At 43.5% G+C, this 23,672-nt stretch overlaps 1 protein-coding gene across 6 annotated transcripts in view; it reads right to left on the bottom strand.

Moving 5' to 3' along the window:
• The window catches only part of LOC139530483 (G protein-coupled receptor 137Ba-like), a 75,825-nt gene that overhangs the window by 33,609 nt on the left and 18,544 nt on the right, over window positions 1-23,672 (bottom strand). For all 6 annotated transcript variants that reach the window (XR_011666042.1, XM_071326954.1, XM_071326955.1 and 3 more), the window contains exons 2-3: window positions 15,356-15,405; window positions 12,262-12,502 (exon numbers count right to left, since the gene is read on the bottom strand). Coding sequence is in view for 5 of the 6 variants with exons in the window: in XM_071326954.1 (XP_071183055.1) it covers window positions 12,262-12,502; window positions 15,356-15,405 (291 nt within the window). In the remaining variant the exon portion in view is untranslated. The remainder of the gene's footprint in view (window positions 1-12,261; window positions 12,503-15,355; window positions 15,406-23,672) is intronic.

The raw sequence follows: 23,672 nt of genomic DNA, 5'->3' as shown, positions 1-23,672 counted from the left end.
CTGAGTTAGGAAGGACGCCTGTATCTTTGTAGTGACTGAGTGTATTGATAAACTATCCAAAGTGTAATTAATTACCATGCTCAAAGGGATATTCAATGTCTGCTTTTAAATTACCCTTCTACCAATAGGTGCCCTTCTTTGCGAGGCATTGGAAAACCTCCATGGGCTTTGTAATTGAATCTGTGTTTGAAATGGACTGCTTGACTGAGGGACCTTAAAGATAATTGTACAGTCGAGGCCAAAAGAGAATTCATTTTGAGAATGACACAAATATGAATTTCAACAAAGTTTGCTGCTTCAGTGTCTTTCGATAATTTTGTCAGATGTTGCTTTGGAATACTGAAGTATAATTAAAAGCATTTCATAACTGTCAAAGGCTTTTATTGACAATTAATTGAGGTTGATGCAAAGAGTCAATATTTGCAGTGTTGACCCTTCTTTTTCAAGACCTCTGCAATCCGCCCTGGCATGCTGTCAATTAACTTCTGGGCCACATCCTGACTGATGGCAGCCCATTCTTGCATAATCAATGCTTGGAGTTTGTCAGAATTTGTGGGGTTTTGTTTGTCCACCCACCTCTTGAGGATTGACCACAAGTTCTCAATGGGATTAAGGTCTGGGGAGTTTCCTGGCCATGACCCAAAATATCGATATTTTGTTCCCCGAGCCACTTAGTTGTCACTTTTGAATTATGGCAAGGTGCTCCATCATGCTGGAAAAGGCATTGTTCGTCACCAAACTGTTCCTGGATGGTTGGGAGAAGTTGCTCTCGGAGGATGTGTTGGTACCATTCTTTATTCATGGCTGTGTTCTTAGGCAAAATTGTGAGTGAGCCCACTCCCTTGGCTGAGAAGCAACCCCACACATGAATGGTCTCAGGATGCTTCACTGTTGGCATGACACAGGACTGATGGTAGCACTCACCTTGTCTTCTCCAAGACAAGCTTTTTTCCGGATGCCCCAAACAATCGGAAAGGGGATTCATCAGAGAAAATGACTTATACCAGTCCTCAGCAGTCCAATCCCTGTCCCTTTTGCAGAATATCAGTCTGTCCCTGATGTTAATCATGGAGAGAAGTGGCTTCTTTGCTGCCCTTCTTGACACCAGGCCATACTCCAAAAGTCTTCGCCTCACTGTGCGTGCAGATGCACTCACACCTGCCTGCTGCCATTCCTGAGCAAGCTCTGTACTGGTGGTGCCCCGATCCCGCAGCTGAATCAACTTTAGGAGACGGTCCTGGCGCTTGCTGGACTTTCTTGGGCGCCCTAAAGCCTTCTTCACAACAATTGAACTGCTCTCCTTGAGGTTCTTGATGATCCGATAAATGGTTGATTTAGGTGCAATCTTACTGGCAGCAATATCCTTGCCTGTGAAGCCCTTTTTGTGCAAAGCAATGATGATGGTTCCTTGCAGGAACCATGATTGACAGAGGAAGAACAATGATTCCAAGCACCACCCTCCTTTTGAAGCTTCCAGTCTGTTATTCGAACTCAATCAGCATGACAGAGTGATCTCCAGCCTTGTCCTCGTCAACACTCACACCTGTGTTAACGAGAGAATCACTGACATGATGTCAGCTGGTCCTTTTGTGTCAGGGCTGAAATGCAGTGGAAATGTTTTTGGGGGGATTCAGTTCATTTGCATGGCAAAGAGGGACTTTGCGATTAATTGCAATTCATCTGATCACTCTTCAAAACATTCTGGAGTATATGCAAATTGCCATCATAGAAAACAGAGGCAGCAGACTTTGTATGTGTGGGGTACAGAGATGAGGTAGTCATTCAAAAATCATGTTAAACACTATTATTGCACGCAGAGTGAGTCCATGCAACTTATTGTGACCTGTTAAGCAAATGTTTACTCCTGAACTTATTTAGGCTTGCCATAACAAAAGGGTTGAATACTTAGACTCAAGACATTTCAGCTTTTCCTTTTTAATACATTTCTAAACATTTCTAAAAACACAATAGCACTTTCACATTACGGGGTATTGTGTGTAGACCAGTGACACAATCTCAATCTAATCCCTTTTAAAATCAGGTTGGAACACAACAAAATGTGGAACTAGTCAAGGGGTGTGAATACTTTCTGGGGAGAATGACTGTCCCCTTTACTTGAAGCATGGATAGGGTTCAAGGTTGCTCGCGGTAATGCAGGCATTGTTAGCAGAAAATTGGATCCCCCATTATAGTGAATGAAAAAATGTAAAGGGTCATGTTTAATCTTTGTGTAAAAAATATATATACACTACCGTTCAAAAGTTTGAGGTCACTTAGAAATATCCTTGTTTTCCATGAAAACATACATGAAATTAGTTGCAAAATGAATAGGAAATATAGTCAAGATGTTGACAAGGTTATAAATAATGATTTTTAATTGAAATAATAATGTCCTTCAAACTTCAAGCTTTCGTTAAAGAATCTTTGGCACCTTTGGCATTCTAGTTGTCAATTTGTTGAGGTAATCTGAAGAGATTTCACCCCATTCTTCCTGAAGCACCTCCCACAAGTTGGATCGGCTTGATGGACACTTCTTACGTACCATACGGTCAAGCTGCTCCCACAACAGCTCAACAGGGTTGAGATCCGGTGACTGTGCTGGCCACGCCATTATAGACAGAATACCAGCTGACTGCTTCTTCCCTAAATAGTTATTGCATAGTTTGGTGCTGTGGTTTGGGTCATTGTCCTGTTGTAGGAGGAAATTGGCTCCAATTAAGCGGCGTCCACAGGGTATGGCATGGCATTGCAAAATGGAGTGATAGCTTTCCTTCTTCAAGATCCCTTTTACCCTGTACAAATCTCCCACCACACAGCACCCCCAGACCCTCACATTGCCTCCACCATGCTTGACAGATGGCGTCAAGCACTCCTCCAGCATCTTAAAAATGTTTCTGTGTCTCACGAATGTTCTTCTTTGTGATCCAAACACCTCAAACTTAGATTCATCTGTCCATAACACCTTTTTCCAATCTAAATATGTCAAGTGTCTGTGTTCTTTTGCCCATCTTAATCTTTTATTTTTATTGGCCAGTCTGAGATATGGCCTTTTCTTTGCAACTCTGCCTAGAAGCATCCCTGAGTCGCCTCTTCATTGTTGACATTGAGACTGGTGTTTTGCGGGTACTAAACTCAGCAAAAAAAAAGTCACATCCCATTTTCAGGACCCTGTCTTTCAAAAATATTTTGTAAAAATCCAAATAACTTCACAGATCTTCATTGTAAAGGGTTTATACACTGTTTCCCATGCTTGTTCAATGAACCATACACAATTAATGAACATGCACCTGTGGAACGGTCGTTAAGACACTAACAACTTACAGACGGTAGGCAATTAGTCACAGTTATGAAAACTTAGGACACTAAAGAGGCCTTTCTACTGACTCTGAAAAACACCAAAAGAAAGATGCCCAGGGTCCCTGCTCATCTGCATGAATGTGTCTGAGGCATGCTGCAAGGAGGCATGAGGACTGCAGATGTGGCCAGGGCAATAAATTGCAATGTCCGTACTGTGAGATGCCTAAGACAGAGCTATAGGGAGCCAGGACGGACAGCTGATCGTCCTCACAGTGGCAGACCACGTGTGACAACACCTGCACAGGATCGGTACATCCGAACATCACACCTGCGGAACAGGTACAGGATGGCAACAACAACTGCCCGAGTTACACCAGGAACGCACAATCCCTCCATCAGTGCTCAGACTGTCCGCAATAGGCTGAGAGAGGCTGGACTGAGAGCTTGTAGGCCTGTTGTAAGGCAGGTCCTCACCAGACATCACCGGCAACAACGTCGCCTATGGGCACAAACCCACCGTCGCTGGACCAGACAGGACTGGCAAAAAGTGCTCTTCACTGACGAGTCGCGGTTGTGTCTCACCCGGGGTGATGGTCGGATTTGCGTTTATCGTCAAAGGAATTAGCGTTACACTGAGGCCTGTACTCTGGAGCGGGATCAATTTGGAGGTGGAGGGTCCGTCATGGTCTGGCGCGGTGTTTCACAGCATCATCGGACTGAGCTTGTTGTCATTGAAGGCAATCTCAATGCTGTGCGTTACCTGGAAGACATCCTCCTCCCTCATGTGGTACCCTTCCTGCAGGCTCATCCTGACATGACCCTCCAGCCATACTGCTTGTTCTGTGTGATTTCCTGCAAGACAAGAATGTCAGTGTTCTGCCATGTCCAGCGAAGAGGCCGGATCTCAATCCCATTGAGCACGTCTGGGACCTGTTGGATCAGAGGGTGAGGGCTAGGGCCATTCCCCCCAGAAATGTCTGGGAACTTGCAGGTGCCTTGGTGGAAGAGTGGGGTAACATCTCATTGCAAGAACTGGCAAATCGGGCCAGTCCATGAGGAGGAGATGCACTGCAGTACTTAATGCAGCTGGTGGCCACACCAGATACTGACTGTTACTTTTGATTTTGACCCCCCCTTTGTTCAGGGACAAATTATTCCATTTCTGTTAGTCACATGTCTGTGGAATTTGTTCAGTTTATTGTTCAGTTTATGTCTCTTGTTGAATCTTTTGTTCATACAAATATTTACACATGTTAAGTTTGCTGAAATTAAACACAGTTGACAGTGAGGGGACGTTTCTTTTTTTTGCTGAGTTTATTTAGCTGCCAGTTGAGGACTTGTGAGGCGTCTGTTTCTCAAACTAGACACTCTAATGTACTTGCCCTCTTGCTCAGTTGTACACCGGGGCCTCCCACTCCACTTTCTATTCTGGTTAGGTCCAGTTTGCGCTGTTCTGTGAAGGGAGTAGTACACAGCGTTGTACGAGATCTTCAGTTTCTTGGCAATTTCTCGCATGGAATACCCTTCATTTCTCAGAACAAGAATAGACTGACGAGCTTCAGAAGAAAGTTCTTTGTTTCTGGCCATTTTGAGCCTGTAATCAAACCCACAAATGCTGATGTTCCAGATACTCAACTAGTCTAAAGAAGCCCAGTTTTATTGCTTCTTTAATCAGGACAACAGTTTTCAGCTGTGCTAACGTAGTTGTAAAAGGGTTTTCTAATGATCAATTAGCCTTTTAAAATTATAAACTTAGATTAGCTATTTACTTATTTTACCTAGTTTTTAACCAGGTAGGCCAGTTGAGAGCAAGTTCTCATTACAACTGCCTCCTGGCCAAGATAAAGCAAAGCAGTTCGACAAAAACAACAACACAGAGTTACACATGGGATAAACAAACGTACAGTCAATAACACAATAGAAAAATATGTATACAGTGTGTGCAAATTAAGTAAGGAGGTAAGGCAATAAATAGGCCAATAGCGGCAAAGTAATTACAATTTATCAATTTACACTGGAGTGATATATGTGCAGATGAGGATGTGCAAGTAGAAATACTGGTGTGCAAAAGAGCAGGAAAAACAAAAACAAATATGGGGATGAGGTAGGTAGTTGGCTGGATGGGCTATTTACAGATGGCTGTGTACAGCTGTAGCGATCAGTAAGCTGCTCCGACAGCTGACGCATAAAGTTAGTGAGGAAGATATACGTCTCCAACTTCAGTGATTTTTGTAATGCGTTCCAGTCATTGGCAGCAGAGAACTGGAAAGAGGGTGTTGGCTATGGGGATGACCAGTGAAATATATCTGCTGGAGCGCGTGCTACTGGTGGGTGTTGCTATGGTGACCAGTAAGCTGAGATAAGGCGGAGCTTTATCTAGCAAAGAATTAAAGATGACCTGGAGCCAGTGGGTTTGGCGACGAATATGTAGCGAGGACCAGCCAACGAGAGCCTACAGGTCGCAGTGGTGGGTAGTATATAGGGCTTTGGTGACAAAACGGATGGCACTGTGATAGACTACATCCAATTTGCTGAGTAGAGTGTTGGAGGCTATTTTGTAAATTACATCGCCGAAGTCAAGGATCGGTAGGATAGTCAGTTTTACGAGAGAATGTTTGGCAGCATGAGTGAAGGATGCTTTGTTGCGAAATAGGAAGCAGATTCTAGATTTCATTTTGGATTGGATATGCTTAATGTGAGTCTGGAGGGAGAGTTTGCAGTCTAACCAGACACCTAGGTATTTGTAGTTGTCCACATATTCTAAATCAGAACCGTCCAGAGTAGTGATGCTAGACGGGTGGGCGGTTGCGGGTAGCGATCGGTTGAAGAGCATGCATTTAGTTTTACTTGCATTTAAGAGTAGTTGGAGGCTAAGGAAGGAGTGTTGTATGGCATTGAAGCTCGTCTGGAAGTTTGTTAACACAGTGTCCAAAGAAGGGCCAGAAGTATACAGAATGGTGTCGTCTGCATAGAGGTGGATCAGAGAATCACCAGCAGCAAGAGCGACATCATTGATGTATACAGAGAAAAAATTCGGCCCTAGAATTGAACCCTGTGGCACCCCCACAGAGACCGCCAGAGGTACGGACAACAGGCCCTCCGATTTGACACACTGAACTATCTGAGAAGTAGTTGGTGAACCAGGCGAGGCAGTCATTTGAGAAACCAAGGCAGTTGAGTCTGCCGATAAGAATGCGGTGATTGACAGAGTCGAAAGCCTTGGCCAGGTCGATGAAGACGGCTGCACAGTATTGTCTTTTATTGATGGCGGTTATGATATTGTTTAGGACCTTGAGCACGGCTAAGGTGCACCCATGACCAGCTCGGAAACCAGATTGCATAGTGGAGAAGGTACACAGTGGGAATCGAAACTGTCGGTGACCTGTTTGTTAACTTGGCTTTCGAAGACCTTAGAAAGGCAGGGTAGGATAGATATAGGTCTGTAACAGTTTGGGTCTAGAGTGTCTCCCCCTTGGAAGAGGGGGATGACCGCAGCAGCTTTCCAATCTTTATGGATCTCAGACGATACGAAAGAGAGGTTGAACAGGCTAGTAATAGGGGTTGCAACAATTGCGGCGGATAATTTTAGAAAGGGTCCATATTGTCTAGCCCGGCTGATTTGTAGGGGTCTAGATTTTGCAGCTCTTTCAGAACATCAGCGATCTGGATTTGGGTGAAGGAGAAATGGGGGAGGCTTGGGCAAGTTGTTGTGGGGGGTGCAGAGCTGTTGACCGGGTTAGGGGTAGCCAGGTGGAAAGCATGGCCAGCCGTAGAAAAATGCTTATTGAAATTCTCGATTATCGTATATTTATCGGTGGTGACAGTGTTTCCTAGCCTCAGTGCAGTGGGCAGCTGGGAGGCGGTGCTCTTATTCTCCATGTACTTTACAGTGTCCCAGAACTTTTTGGAGATTGTGCTACAGGATGCAAATGTCTGTTTGAAAATGCTAGCCTTTGCTTTCCTAACTGCCTATATATATTGGTTCGTAACTTCACTGAAAAGTTGCATATCGCGGGGGAAATTCGATGCTAATGTAGTACGCCACAGGATGTTTTTGTGCTGGTCAAGGGCAGTCAAGTCTGGAGTGAACCAAGGGCTATATCTGTTCTTAGTGCAACATTTTTTGAACGGGGCATGCTTATTTAAGATGGTGAGGAAACCACTTTTAAAGAATATCCAGCCATCCTCTACTGACGGAATGAGGTCAATATCCTTCCAGGATACCCGGGCCAGGTCGATTAGAAAGGCCTGCTCGCTGAAGTGTTTTAGGGAACGTTTGACACTGATGAGGGGTGGTCGTTTGACTGCGGACCCATTACGGACGCAGGCAATGAGGCAGTGATCGCTGAGATCCTGGTTGAAGACAGCAGAGGTGCATTTAGAGGGGAGGTTGGTCAGGATGATATACACTGCTCAAAAAAATAAAGGGAACACTTAAACAACACAATGTAACTCCAAGTCAATCACACTTCTGTGAAATCAAACTGTCCACTTAGGAAGCAACACTGATTGACAATAAATTTCACATGCTGTTGTGCAAATGGAATAGACAACAGGTGGAAATTATAGGCAATTAGCAATACACCCCCAATAAAGGAGTGGTTCTGCAGGTGGTGACCACAGACCACTTCTCAGTTCCTATGCTTCCTGGCTGATGTTTTGGTCACTTTTGAATGCTGGCGGTGCTTACACTCTAGTGGTAGCATGAGACGGAGTCTACAACCCACACAAGTGGCTCAGGTAGTGCAGCTCATCCAGGATGGCACATCAATGCGAGCTGTGGCAAGAAGGTTTGCTGTGTCTGTCAGCGTAGTGTCCAGAGCATGGAGGCGCTACCAGGAGACAGGCCAGTACATCAGGAGACGTGGAGGAGGCCGTAGGAGGGCAACAACCCAGCAGCAGGACCGCTACCTCCGCCTTTGTGCAAGGAGGAGCACTGCCAGAGCCCTGCAAAATGACCTCCAGCAGGCCACAAATGTGCATGTGTCTGCTCAAACGGTCAGAAACAGACTCCATGAGGGTGGGGGTTGTGCTTACAGCCCAACACCGTGCAGGACGTTTGGCATTTGCCAGAGAACACCAAGATTGGCAAATTCGCCACTGGCGCCCTGTGCTCTTCACAGATGAAAGCAGGTTCACACTGAGCACATGTGACAGACGTGACAGAGTCTGGAGACGCCGTGGAGAACATTCTGCTGCCTGCAACATCCTCCAGCATGACCGGTTTGGCGGTGGGTCAGTCATGGTGTGGGGTGGCATTTCTTTGGGGGGCCGCACAGCCCTCCATGTGCTCGCCAGAGGTAGCCTGACTGCCATTAGGTACCGAGATGAGATCCTCAGACCCCTTGTGAGACCATATGCTGGTGCGGTTGGCCCTGGGTTCCTCCTAATGCAAGACAATGCTAGACCTCATGTGGCTGGAGTGTGTCAGCAGTTCCTGCAAGAGGAAGGCATTGATGCTATGGACTGGCCCGCCCGTTCCCCAGACCTGAATCCAATTGAGCACATCTGGGACATCATGTCTCGCTCCATCCACCAACGCCACGTTGCACCACAGACTGTCCAGGAGTTGGCGGATGCTTTAGTCCAGGTCTGGGAGGAGATCCCTCAGGAGACCATCCGCCACCTCATCAGGAGCATGCCCAGGCGTTGTAGGGAGGTTATACAGGCACGTGGAGGCCACACACACTACTGACCCTCATTTTGACTTGTTTTAAGGACATTACATCAAAGTTGGATCAGCCTATAGTGGGGTTTTCCACTTTAATTTTGAGTGTGACTCCAAATCCAGACCTCCATGGGTTGATAAATTTGATTTCCATTGATAATTTTTGTGTGATTTTGTTGTCAGCACATTCAACTATGTAAAGAAAAAAGTATTTAATAAGAATATTTCATTCATTCAGATCTAGGATGTGTTATTTTAGTGGTCCCTTTATTTTTTGAGCAGTGTATATCTATGAGGGTGCTCGTGTTTACGGATTTAGGGTTGTACCTGGTAGGTTCCTTGATAATTTGTGTGAGATTGAGGGCATCTAGTTTAGATTGTAGGATGGCCGGGGTGTTAAGCATATCCCAGTCCACTGCCACTGAAAAAAATCCCCATAGCATGATCCTGCCAACACCATGCTTCACCATAGGGACAGTGCCAGGTTTCCTCCAGACTTGGCATTCAGGCCAAAGAGTTCCATCTTGGTTTCATCAGACCAGAGAATCTTGTTTCACATAGTCAGAGTCCTTTAGGTGCCTTTTTGTTAAACTACAAGCAGGCTGTCATGTGCCTTTTACTTCATCCATTTTAGAATAAGGCTGTAATGTAACAAAATGTAGAAAAAGTGAAGGGGTCTGAATACTTTCCGAATGCAAATGACATATGGTCATTTTTAGATATACAGGGTAAAGTTGATCATTTTACCGAGGACAGCAATCACTTTTGCGAGGCACACTGCATGGCCAAAGTGAGAGGAAAAGAGAAGATCATTCCGTAAAAACTTCAAAACCATTGGATTTTGAGATGGCGGTGAAATCCAAAGTTGTGCTATATATTCATAGGCTACGTCATAGCTCATTTGTAAACGGTAAGTATTGATACATTACTAGCTCAAACACAGAATCAAAGTCAGGAAACAAAAAACATAGACTACATTATCCCCCCCTAATCTGATAGTGGTGAGTTACCCACCCACCCACACACGCTCAGACAGATCCAGCTCAGAGGCCCAGCTCATGAGCTCCATCAGCAGCAGATTTTCATTTAGTATGAAAAATTGTGTTTATGCAACAAATGTTAGAGCATTGATTCATTATTTAATCAAACTGAATCACACAGAATAATTTCAAACTAAAAAGTATCGTTCCTGAGGTTTGATTTGAATAGGGCAATCTATAAGCACAGACAAAGGATATCGAGGATCTGAAAGGATTATGTATGGAAGAATGGTCTAAGATCCCTACCAATGTGTTCTCAAACGCATAAAACATTTTAGAAAAAAGCTCAGGGTTTCAATAACTTTGACCACTATCTTTTTAAAAATGTGTTTTATTATATTACTTGTTAAACAAAATATCTTTCTCTGAGCAATTATATTAGTATAAACCCATTTTGTTTGCATACAATATATCTCAGTATTTGATTTATTTAATACAGTCATTTTTGCTCATCTTTATCAATGGTGTCAATAATTTCAGACCCCACTGCCTTCAGAAAGTTTTCAAACCCCTGGACTTTTCCCCACATTTTGTTGTGTTACAGCCTGAATAAAAAATAAAAAAGAATTCAGATTGTGTCACTGGCCTACACACAATACCCCATAACATCAAAGTGTAATTATCTTTTTCAATTTTTTTGAGAAATTAATAGAAACATTTAAGCTGAAATGTCTTGAGTCAATAAGTATTCAACCCCTTTGTTATGACCAGCCTAAATAAGTTCAGGAGTAAGAATGTGCTTAACAAATCCCTTAATAAGTTGCATGGACTCATTCCGTGTTCAATAATAGTGGTTAACATGATTTTTGAATGACTACCCCATCTCTGTACCCCACACACAATTATCTGTAAGGTCCCGCAATTGAGTAGTGAATTTCAAGCACAGATTCAAGCACAAAGACCAGGGAGGTTTCTCAATGCCTCGCAAAGAAGGGCATGACTGGTAGATGTATAAAACGCAGATGCTGAATCTCTCTTTGGGCATGGCAAAGTTATTAATTAGGCTTTGGATGCACCCAGTCACTACAAAGATACAGGCATCCTTTTTAACTCAGTTGCCAGAGAGAATACATTGGCAAACACATCACTGAGTACCACTCTTCAAGTATGGTGGTGGCTGCATCATATTATGGGTTTGCTTGTCATCGGCGAAGATAAAATAAATGGAATACAGCTATAAGCACAGGCAAAATCCTAGAGGAAAACCTGATTCAGTCTGCTTTCCAACATACACTGGAGACAAATTCACATTTCAGCAGGACAATAACCTAAAACACAAGGCCAAATATACACTGGAGTTGCATACTAACATGACAATGAATGTTCCTGAGTGGCCTAGCTACAGTTTTGACTGAAATCACCTTAAAAATCTATGGCAAGTCTTGAAAATGGCTGTCTAGCAATGATTAAGAAGCAACTTGACAGGGCTTGAAGAATTTTTAAAACAATAAATGGGCAAATACTGTACAATCTAGGTGTGCAAAGCTCTTAAAGACTTGCCCAGAAGGACTCACAGCTGTAATCGCCACCAAAGGTGCTTCTACAAAGTATTTACTTAGAAATAGTTATGTAAATGTGATATTTATGTATTTCATCTTCAAAACAATTGCAAAAATTTCTAAAAACATGTTTTCACTTCGTCATAATGGGGTATTGTGTGAAGAAGGGTGACAAAAAAGATATGTTTAATCCATTTTTAATTCAGGCTGTAACACAACAAAATGTGGAATAAGTCCAGGGGTTTGAATACTTTCTGAAGACACTATGTAAATGTGTTATTTCTGTGTTTCATTTTCAATAAATTAGGAAACATTTCTAAAAATATATTTGCAGTTTTTCATTACGGGGTATTGTGTGTAGATGGGTAAAAAATAAATCTATTTAATCAATTTTGAATTGAGGCTGTAACACAATACAATGCGGAATAAGTCAAGGGGTATTAAGACTTTGTGAAAGCACTGTATGCATGTATGGGGATTTTCTGGGGTAACGGCATGAACAAAGAGGACACGGTTCAATACCAATCAGCTACTTATTGTGTATCTACCTAGCTACAAAATCAACAACTTTTACAGTTGCTTGTATTTAATCCCTGCTTGCAAACCCAATTTGGTAAAGATGAAACGTTTAATAATTAATTGATTGGTTAAGTGACTGATCTGTTAGTTGGTTGATTGGTTAAGTGGCTGATTGATCAAATGATGTATTAGTTAATTTGTTGATGGACTAAATGACTGATTGAGGACGGTCCAGTACCTTGGACTCAAGGTAGACATTGGCAGAGGACATCTTGGCGATCTTGAAGATGCACACGGCCAGCGAGACGGCGCAGAGTACGAAGAGACTGTCATTGACCAGCACCCGGGCCAGCACCACCTGCCTCACCTCTGCCTCGCCCACGTTGCCCCCAATGCCACCCTGCACCAGCATGGCGCATGTTAGGTTCACCACGAGGAAGAAAAGGCTGGAAAAGATGAACGCCAGGCGAATGGGCACCCTGTGCAAAAAACACACAATTATAGGTGGTACACAACTAGCTTACTACACACACAGGGCTCTAAAGTACGACAAAATATTTCATTGTTGTAATGGTAAGACTTCCCTGTAGCATTGTTTCCTGATCGTAGATTCGTTAGTGTCACACCAAACAGTTCAAAATATCTGACCCATATTTTTTTTCATCCTGCCGTGGGTCATAAAACTACATGCAGGGCGAATTTGTTTTACAACTTGTTTAGTCATGTTTGGTACCTGATTAGCTAGCTTGCTAACAAACTGGTAACTTCATCAGTATATCCAAACATTTGGAGACACTGAAAATAAAAGAAGGGATAGCTTCTTCAGGAGAGATGTTTTTTATTTTATTTATAAATTTTACCGTTATTTAACTAGGCAAGTCAGTTAAAGAACAAATTCTTATTTTCAATGACGGCCTAGGAACAGTGGGTTAACTGCCTTGTTCAGTCTTGCATGTCGTCATCACAAACATGGCGCTCTTATAGACAGTGTACGATTTTCAATGCAACGCTTTTAGATCATGTAGAAACCTAATATTCCACCAAAAAACTTTTTAATTTCAATGACAGGTATTTATTTGTACCAACATTTTAGCTTTTTATAATAAGCTTTTTATAATAAACAAGGTTACACATATGAGTTTCTTGGACAGAGCATTTGCTTTAGAAGTAGCTACAATTAATACAGGCTGTATTTCAATCGCTTTTGGGAGCACCAATGCTATCAATGAATGTTTTTTCATTTAGAGCCCTTTACACACAACATTACAATAATACTACACAACAATAAATTGACCATAAACTTGAAACACCCCAAACCCAATCCCATCCTACTGCACTGGCTCACTCAATCTTCAGTTTCCCCTCTCTCTTTCTCTCCTAACTCTTCTCCACTCTTCCTTTAGACCCTCCCCCCTTGCAGGATGTGTGTGTGTATTTGTGTGTATTAGTGTGTGTGTATTTGTCAGTGGTGGGCCGTCAGGGCCTGCAAGGCCTTCTCTGCTGGCCTAAACATCATCAGAATATAATTTTTTTTTAAATATATTTTCCCACAAATATGTATTAAATTATTCCCCAGAGTAAGAGTTATACTCTTCATTTCATAGCTTTCCTCTTGGTTGCACTGCTTCCAGCCCCAGGTTGAGATTTGGAGGGCTGGTCTTTATGTTAGATCTTTTATCCAATCATATTCAGCCATCATGTGTTGCCAGGGGTCTAAAATCTGCCCTCGGGCCTTCAGAATCAACAGTGCGGGCGCTTGTAGCTTAAAGTGAATGGAAATTAAAATTTTGTGTCAACCAATCAGCTTTAGAGTTGGCTATTGTACGCCTGCTGGCTGGCTCCAGTGTTACACAGGAGCCAGCTAGCAGGCGTAGTGCGTCCACGTCTTTTGATTGGATTACCAATATTGAGAGGCAGGTCCTATGGGCAGGTCTATGCAGATCTAGGAAACTGAATTTGATAAACGAATTAATTTGCGTTCTACTAAGCAGTTTTTTCAACCCACAATGGCGGAAGGAGGAGAAGATATCGATTTGGTCGAGGATATAATTATAACGCCATTCTCAAGACGAACTTTTCAAGAAAAGTTAGACATTGTAAGGAGAGGTCGCCCGACGCCACAAAGCCTGTCACATGCGGGAAAGGGGTTCGTTCGCTCGCCACTTTCAAAGTTTCAACTACGAGCGCTATGGCTCCGAGAAGCACTGCAAACTGTACTGCTGGGAATGCCTATTATTTGCAAGTGATCGATTTGGTGTTTGGAGCTACACTGGCTTTGCAAACTTGAGTTGTCTGTTAAACACTGTTTACCCAAAAATGTCAATTTGTCAATTTCAAGGTGACGCAACGCCTGGTTATACTGCGTTTCTGTCTAAATGTATAGTGTCTAGAGCCATGGCATAATGATGGTAATAAGAGGAGGATTAATTCGGGTGGGACTGTGTAGTACCTCACTGAAGGCCTAGGCCCCAGGCCCACGGCACGCCACTGGTATTTGTGTATTAGTGTGGGTGTGTGTGCGCGTGTGTGTATGTGTGAGAGTGAGTGAGTGAAGCGGGGGATTGTAGAGTACCGGGATGGAAAGGGGGGGATGAGTTTGTGTGGTGGATTTGGGGATTTGAGCTCACAGCTTTTCACTCCGCATCAGACATTAAATCGGCTGATCAAAGTGTTTATTAGTTCAGAAATTTGGACCCCACAATCCGAGGTCCACATCAAAAAGCCAAGGGTGGAGACAGCTTAGACGAAGCTCAGGGGGCATAATTAGATTTCATCAAGGTTATCGGGCACTCTGTTCCAATGTATCTACAATAACACCCTTCAGTCATACAGTAGAAGCCAGAGTCATAGATACTGTACACACAGAACTTGGCCAACTTGGTTTTGTATCTAGGGCTTGGAGTATCTGAACGAGAGCCATGCTGGCACCAAAGGTTTGAAAGATCCCATTCTAGTAAGAATGTATTAGAATGTTGTTATCATGTTATGTTAGTCCCATAGAGTGCTTTGCAATTGGCAGAAACGGTAGCAATTGCAATGCATCTACCTTTTTTCAATTTAAGTAACAGATTTTGGGAGTTTGAGGGGGTTTGACAAGGTCCCACATAAGACTCAACTGTTGTGTGTCGCTTCAAACAACCATTGCATTTGAACTCTGATTTATTTTTCACCAAAAGACATCCATTCTAATACACCAGCTTTGATTTGGGTTATTGGACATTTGATGCCCTCCTGCCCAACATCCTCTCCCCTTCTTTGTCCCTCGCCCCACCCCACCCATCAAAAACCCAGTTAGACTAACCCAGATACTAACTCAGCAGAATTCCACTTACTTGTATTTGTTAAGCTCCGGAGAATATTTCGCATTGGCTTTAAACATTATCTGGGGAGACAGAATGGGAGGGGGGAGGTACACATTGTGATTAACAGTTTACTCATCATTAAATACTCACACATTGATATTACTGAGGAGAACAGAAAAGCATGTGCGACTGGCCAATATGTGGTGGAAGCAGTCTGACTCAAAATGGCCACCAATGTGAATCACAAAGATGGATGCCGGGATGGTGGGCTCAATGACTCTGTATATATGAATGGACAAAGCCATCGATCACGTGACACCATTCGTTCCTATGTGAAAACTCAATAGTGCATTTGAAGGCCAGGAAGTCTCTTAAGATGGCGTGGGAGATTTATGTAGACATAACATGCGCAGTTTGAGCTACTCCAGGAAGTGACGTTGCAGGCTAGCTCAGTGCTGCCTCCTTTCATAAAGTATCTCAAGTTGAAGGCCGAATGGGTACTGCAGGCTGCCTTGAGCAACTAAATTACCCCAATAACTTTTTCTGCGTGCAATTTTTTAATAATTAGTTCAAGTGCATACAACTGGTGTAATAGAAGTAGTTATTGGTCCCATGATTGCATTCAGAATGTATTTTTATTTACATGAAGATTGCCATTTTCACCTTCACTATAATGAGGGATCCTGTTCTCTGCAAACAATGCCTGCAGTACTGCGGTCAGCTTTGAACATCGTGGCTTCAATGAGAGGGGGCAGTCGTTGTCCCCTAAGTGGGGTGCACACTTTGGTTGTGGACGAAAGGGGGTAAAATGTTAAGCTTGGGATGGCACAATAGTGTGAAAACGGTCCAAATCTGTGGACAAAGGAGATCAACTGTTCGGCAACATCTGCGGACCTACAGTCTGGATGTCGGGGGGACGCTTAACCCCGATGGGGTTAAGGTCTCTGCTGACAATGCCTTGGCGGTCTGCCACAGAGGCTTGATGAGAAATTACCAGTCAGCGTCTAGAAGCAAGGTTGTGCCCAGATAGACCTAAAATCTGGGCTAAATCTTTGGGGCTGGCTGGAAGCCAGATGAAGAGTGGGGGATCAGCGGGGGATACAGACTATCCTCTTCCCTCCACCCTTGAACTGCTGTGTCCCTTCCCTTCTTTCTAATCCTCATTGATGAAGCAGTCCCTGAGCAAAAGGAGTGGAGCATAGACAGAGCCATCATAGGGCCTACACAAATCATTATACACAGCGGTTTCCACATCATTAGATTTGGATAGAAAACACTCTAAAGTTTCCAAAACGGTTAAAATAATGTCTGTGAGTATAACAGAACTCATATGGCAGGCAAAAACCTGAGAAAAATCCAACCAGGAAGTGGGAAATTGAGGTTTGTAGTTTTTTTTTAAGTGATTGCCTATCCAATATCCTGTGTCTATGGGGTTAGATTCCACTTCCTAAGGCTTCCACTAGATGTCAACAGTCTTTAGAACGTTGTTTCAGGCTTCTATTGTGAAAGGGGAGAGAATAAGACCACTCACAGTAAGTGGCTCAGCTGAAAGCCTTTAGTTGTTTATCGTGAGCGCGAGCTCCGTTCCCTTTCCTTTCTAATGACAACGGAATTGTCCGGTTGGAATATTATTGAAGATTTATGATAAAAACATCCTAAAGATTGATTATATACATCGTTTGACATGTTTCTACGAACTGTAATGGAACTTTTTTGACTTTTCGTCTGGACTTTGTACTCGCGCTTTGTGCATTTGGATTACTGGACTAAACGCGCAAACAAAAAGGAGGTATTTGGACATAAAGATTAACTTTATCGAACAAAACTAACATTTATTGTCTAACATGGAGACCTGGGAGTGCCATCCGGTGAAGATCAAAGGTTAGTGATTAATTTTAACGCTATTTCTGACTTTTGTGACACCTCTCTTGGCTGTATGGTTTTAATGAGGCCTTTCTAATCGACCTGGCCCGGGTATCCTGGAAGAATATTGACCTCATCCCGTCAGTAGAGGATGCCTGGTTATTATTTAAAAGTGTCTTCCTCACCATCTTAAATAAGCTTGCCCCATTCAAAAAATGTAGAACCAGGAACAGATATAGCCCTTGGTTCTCTCCACACCTGACTGCCCTTGACCAGCACAAAAACATCCTGTGGCATTCTGCATTAGCATCGAATAGCCCCTGTGATATGCAACTTTCAGGGAAGTTAGGAACAAATATACACAGGCAGTTAGGAAAGCTAAGGCTAGCTTTTTCAAGCAGAAGTTTACATCCTGTAGCACAACTCAAAAAAGTTCTGGGACACTGTAAAGTCCATGGAGAATAAGAGCACCTCCTCCCAGCTGCCCACTGCACTGAGGCTAGGAAACACTGTTACCACCGATAAATCCACTATAATAGAGAATTTCAATAAGCATTTTTCTACGGCTGGCCATGCTTTCAACCTGGCTACCCCTACCACGTCAACAGCCCTGCACTCCCCACAGCAACTCGCCCAAGCCTTCCCCATTTCTCCTTCACCCAAATACAGATAGCTGATGTTCTGAAAGAGCTGCAAAATCTAGACCCCTACAAATCAACCGGGCTAGACAATCTGGAACCTCTCTTTCTAAAATGATCTGCCAAAATCGTTGCAACGCCTATTACTAGCCCGTTCAACCTCTTTCGTATCATCTGAGATTCCCAAAGATTGGAAAGCTGCCACGGTCATCCCTCTCTTCAAAGGGGGAGATACTCTAGACCCAAACTGATACAGACCTACATCCACTCTACCCTGCCTTTCTAAGGTCTTCGAATGCCAAGATAACAAACAGATTACCGACCATTTCGAATCCCACCGTACCTTCTCCGCTATGCAATCTGGTTTCAGAGCTGGTCATGGGTGCACCTCAGCCACGCTCAAGGTCCTAAACGATATCATAACCGCCATCGATAAGAGACATTACTGTGCAGCCATATTCATCGACCTGGCCAAGGCCTTTGACTCTGTCAATCACCACATCCTCATCGGCAGACTCGACAGCCTTGGTTTCTCTAATGATTGCCTCGCCTGGTTCACCAACTACTTCTCTGATCGAGTTCAGTGTGTCAAATCGGAGGGTCTGTTGTCCGGGCCTCTGGCAGTCTCTATGGGGGTGCCACAGGGTTCAATTCTTGGACCGACTCTCTTCTCTGTATACATCAATGATGTCGCTCTTGCTGCTGGTGAGTGTCTGATCCACCTCTATGCAGACGACACCATTCTGTATACTTCTGGCCCTTCTTTGGACACTGTGTTAACAACCCTCCAGGCGAGCTTCAATGCCATACAACTCTCCTTCCGTGGCCTCCAATTGCTCTTAAATAGAAGTAAAACTAAATGCATGCTTTTCAACCGATCGCTGCCTGCACCTGCCCGCCTGTCCAACGTCACTACTCTGGACGGCTCTGACTTAGAATATGTGGACAACTACAAATACCTAGGTGTCTGGTTAGACTGTAAACTCTCCTTCCAGACTCACATCAAACATCTCCAATCCAAAGTTAAATCTAGAATTGGCTTCCTATTCCGCAACAAAGCATCCTTCACTCATGCTGCCAAACATACCCTTGTAAAACTGACCATCCTACCAATCCTCGACTTCGGTGATGTCATTTACAAAATAGCCTCCAATACCCTACTCAATAAATTGGATGCAGTCTATCACAGTGCCATCCGTTTTGTCACCAAAGCCCCATATACTACCCACCACTGCGACCTGTACATTCTCGTTGGCTGGCCCTTGCTTCATACTCATCGCCAAACCCACTGGTTCCAGGTCATCTACAAGACCCTGCTAGGTAAATTCCCCCCTTATCTCAGCTCGCTGGTCACCATAGCAGCACCCACCTGTAGCACGCGCTCCAGCAGGTATATCTCATCTCTCTGGTCACCCCCAAAACCAATTCTTCCTTTGGCCGCCTCTCCTTCTAGTTCTCTGCTGCCAATGACTGGAACGAACTACAAAAATCTCTGAAACTGGAAACACTTATCTCCCTCACTAACTTTAAGCACCAGCTGTCAGAGCAGCTCATAGATTACTGCACCTGTACATATCCCATCTATAATTTAGCCCAAACAACTACCTCTTTCCCTACTATATTTATTTATGTATTTATTTTGCTCCTTTGCACCCCATTATTTATATCTCTACTTTGCACATTCTTCCACTGCAAATCAACCATTCCAGTGTTTTACTTGCTATATTGTATTTACTTCACGACCATGGCCTTTTTTTGTTGTTGCCTTCACCTCCCTTATCTCACCTCACTTGCTCACATTGTATACAGACTTATTTTTCTACTGTATTATTGACTGTATGTTTGTTTTACTCCATGTGTAACTCTGTGTTGTTGTATGTGTCGAACTGCTTTGCTTTATCTTGGCCAGGTCGCAATTGTAAATGAGAACGTGTTCTCAACTTGCCTACCTGGTTAAATAAAGGAGAAATAAATAAAATAAAAATATTCACACAAACACATACACACACCACCTGCTCTGTGTGAGCTGCTGTACCCACCACACTGGAAGTGCAAAACAAACAAAAGGCACATGCAGGCTCTCTCTTTTTAACACTCCATTTGCATCTGATTGCTATTCCCCGCACTACTTGTTGACAGCTTCAAAAGCACTCAGCTCTCGTCATTGTGTTTTCGTTTGTGTTTCTCTTGATAGTCATCCCCATGCAAGGGACAATGATTTGAATTACAATCTACAAATTGACTCTTAAAATGTGGGTTGGACACACATTTATATTATAACACTTACAGGGGTGTCCAGTGTCCCCATTACTGTACTGATTTGTTATGGAAATGCCCAGCAACTCGAGAAGCTGAACTCCTGCAAAGGAACCTCTATACTCTTTTTACACTACAAAGCCGAGCCAAACTATACTGCACTGATTTGCACACATCTACCATAGTTGCTGGAACAATGCTGGAAAGGAGAATCTGAATCAAAAACATCCAAGCCAGCATCAAACTAATTTCAGGTCAGCACAATAGTGTGAAAAGGGAAATATATGGGCATAAAACAGTATCCTCAACAGAATTCCCTTCAAATGGAAGCCAGGACCAGGGCTGAGGGATGATTAAACAGCAGGGTAAAATCCATTTCAATTCAAGAACTTTTTGACAGCATTCCTTTTGTTTTAAACAAAACTTTCTATACATGTTTACACATGGAAAGAAGGGGTCAGAAAGTGACTTTTTGGGCCTGAATGGCAAAACATTCAAGAGATAAAAGTACTCAAAGTTACCAATTTTGAATACCCCACTCTACAATGAGACATCCATGTCTTCATCACCGGAAAAGATAAACAGTTGAGTTTGATATAATCTAAAAACTTACAGACTGGGTGGTCAAACTACTTCATCATTTCTTGAAAAAAAATAGTTTAATACAAATTATGTATTTTTTCCCACCTTGAACGACAATGATCTAAAAATGAAAAAAAATAGTTTTTTTCTTCTTATTCGCATTATGTAGTAGTTTAGACCCTATTTTACATAATGTGAGGTTTTTGTGTTCTGCCCACCATCGGTTGAGACACAGCATGCTGTTGAAAACACGGTGGGTGCCATGTTTTGGCTGATAAATGTACAAATTTACAACAACAAAAAACGACAGATAATGGCACCGGAGGAGATGGCTGCCGTTTTACGATCTCCTAACCAATTGTGCTATTGTGTGTGTTTTTTCGCATTATTTGTAACTTATTTTGTACATAATGTTTCTGCCACCGTGTCTTATGACCGAAAAGAGCTTCTAGATATCAGGACAGCGATTACTCACCCCGTACCGGAGGAATAGTTTTTCTTTAACGAGTCAGACGGGAAGGATTTACTTCAGACGCCCGACAAGGCCCTCATCTCCGTTATTCGCAGGAGAAAGAGACGGAGATATCGGGGACGAAGATCGGGGTGCCTTGTAAGGATCCGCCAACGAGCTGGTAATCTGCCTTTACCATCGGTCCTATTAGCCAACATACAAAAATTGGATAATAAAGTAGACGAGCTACGAGCACGTATATCATACCAAATGGACATTAAAAACTGTAATATCTTATGTTTCACCGATTCGTGGCTGAACGACAAAAAGAATAACATACAGCTGGCGGATTTTAAGCTTTTTCGGCAGGATAGAACAGCGGCCTCTGGTAGACAAGGGGTAGGGGTCTAAGTATATTTGTAAAGAACAGCTGGTGTACAAAATCTAAGGAAGTCTCAAGGTTTTGCTCGCCTGAGGTAGAGTATCTCATGATAGGCTGTAGACCACACTATTTACCAAGAGAGTTTTCATCTATATTCTTCGTAGCTGTCTATTTACCACCACAAACTGGTGAGAGCACTAAGACCGCACACAATGAGCTGTATACGGTCATAAGCAAACAGGAAAACGCTCATCCAGTGGCAGTGCTCCTAGTGGCCGGGGACTTTAATGCAGGGAAACTTAAACCCGTTTTACCTCATTTCTACCAGCATGTTAAATGTGCAACATGTGCACCAGTGCCTCGGTCACTAAGAAAGTGGTCAGATGAAGCAGATGCTAAGCTACAGGACTGTTTTGCTAGCACAGACTGGAATATGTTCCGGGATTCTCCCGATTGCATTGAGGAGTACACCACATCAGTCACTGGCTTCATCAATAAGTGCATCGATGACATCGTCCCCACAGTGACTGCATGTACAGTCAAGAACCCAAGAACACTAAGGTAACCTGTCTAAATGACTACCGACCCGTAGCACACACGTCTGTAGCCATGAAGTGCTTTAAAAGGCTAGCCAGGGCGCACATCAACACCATTATCCCAGAAACCCTAGACCCAATCCAAATTGCATACCGCCCCAACAGATGATGCAATCTCTATTGCATTCCACACTGCCCTTTCCCACCTGGACAAAAGGAACACCTACGTGAGAATGCTGTTCATTGACTACAACTCAGCGTTCAACACCATAGTGCCCTCAAAGATCATCACTAAGCTAAGGACCCTGGGACTAAACACCTCCCTCTGCAACTGGATCCTGGACTTCCTGACGGACGCCCCCAGGTGGTAAGGGTTGGTAACAACACATCCGCCACGTTGATCCTCAACACGGGGGCCCTTCAGGGGTGCGTGCTCAGTCCCCTCCTGTACTCCCTATTCACTCATGACTGCATGGCCAGGCACGACTCCAACACCATCAACTTTGCTGATGACACAACATTGGTAGGCCTGATCACCGACAACGATGAGACAGCCTATAGGGAGGAGGTCAGAAACCTGGCCGTGAGGTGCCAGGACAACAACCTCTCCCTCAATGTGATCAAGACAAAGGAGATGATTGTGGACTACAGGAAAAGGAGGACCGAGCACGCCCCCATTCTCATCGACGGGGCTGTAGTGGAACAGGTTGAGAGCTTCAAGTTCCTTGGTGTCTACATCACCAACAAACTATCATGGTCCAAATACACAGTCGTGAAGAGGGCACGACAAAACCTATTCCCCCTCAGGAGAATGAAAAGACTTGGCATGGGTCCTCAGATCCTCAAAAGGTTCTACAGCTGCACCATTGAGAGCATCCTGACTGGTTGCATCACTGCCTGGTATGGCAACTGCTCGGCCTCCGACCGCAAGGCACTACAGAACTCTATACCAGGCCGTGTCAGAGGAAGGCCCTAAAAATGGTAAAAGACTCCAGCCACCCTAGTCATAGACTGTTCTCTCTGCTATCGCACAGCAAGCAGTACCGGAGCGGCAAGTCTAGGTCCAAAAGGCTTCTTAACAGCTTCTCACCCCCAAGGCATAAGACTCCTGAACAGCTAATCTAAGGGCTACCTAGATCCCTCTTTTACACTGCTGCTACTCTCTGTTTATTATCTATGCAGACACTTTAACTCTACTTACATATTACCTCGACTAACCGGTGCCCCCGCACATTGACTCTGTACCGGTACCCCCTGTATATAGCCTCACTATTGTTATTTTACTGCTGCTGTTGAATTATTTGTTACTTTGTTTTTCTATTGTTTACTTAACATTTATTTTTTCTGAAAACGTCTTAAAGCATTGTTGGTTAAGGGCTTGTAAGTAAGCATTTAACTGTAAGGACTACACCTGTTGTATTCTGCGCATGTCAAAATGGTACCACAAAGATTGGGTACCACAAAGTTTAAGGTACAGACATCGGAGCGTGTTGAATTGAATGGGAATATCTGCTGTTTGAAATTATTAGTCTAACCTCCACAGGAAACCTATTGAAATCATATAGTGTACATATCGATAATAGAATAGACTTGACCATTTAAGTTGACATTTAATGTTTGGTGGACTGGCGGCCATCTT

The sequence above is a fragment of the Salvelinus alpinus genome, chromosome 9, assembly GCF_045679555.1.
Source record: "Salvelinus alpinus chromosome 9, SLU_Salpinus.1, whole genome shotgun sequence".
NCBI classification, from domain to species: Eukaryota; Metazoa; Chordata; class Actinopteri; order Salmoniformes; family Salmonidae; genus Salvelinus; species Salvelinus alpinus.
Note: the sequence above shows the minus strand (reverse complement) of the source record. Positions and strands in the feature narration are given on the sequence as shown.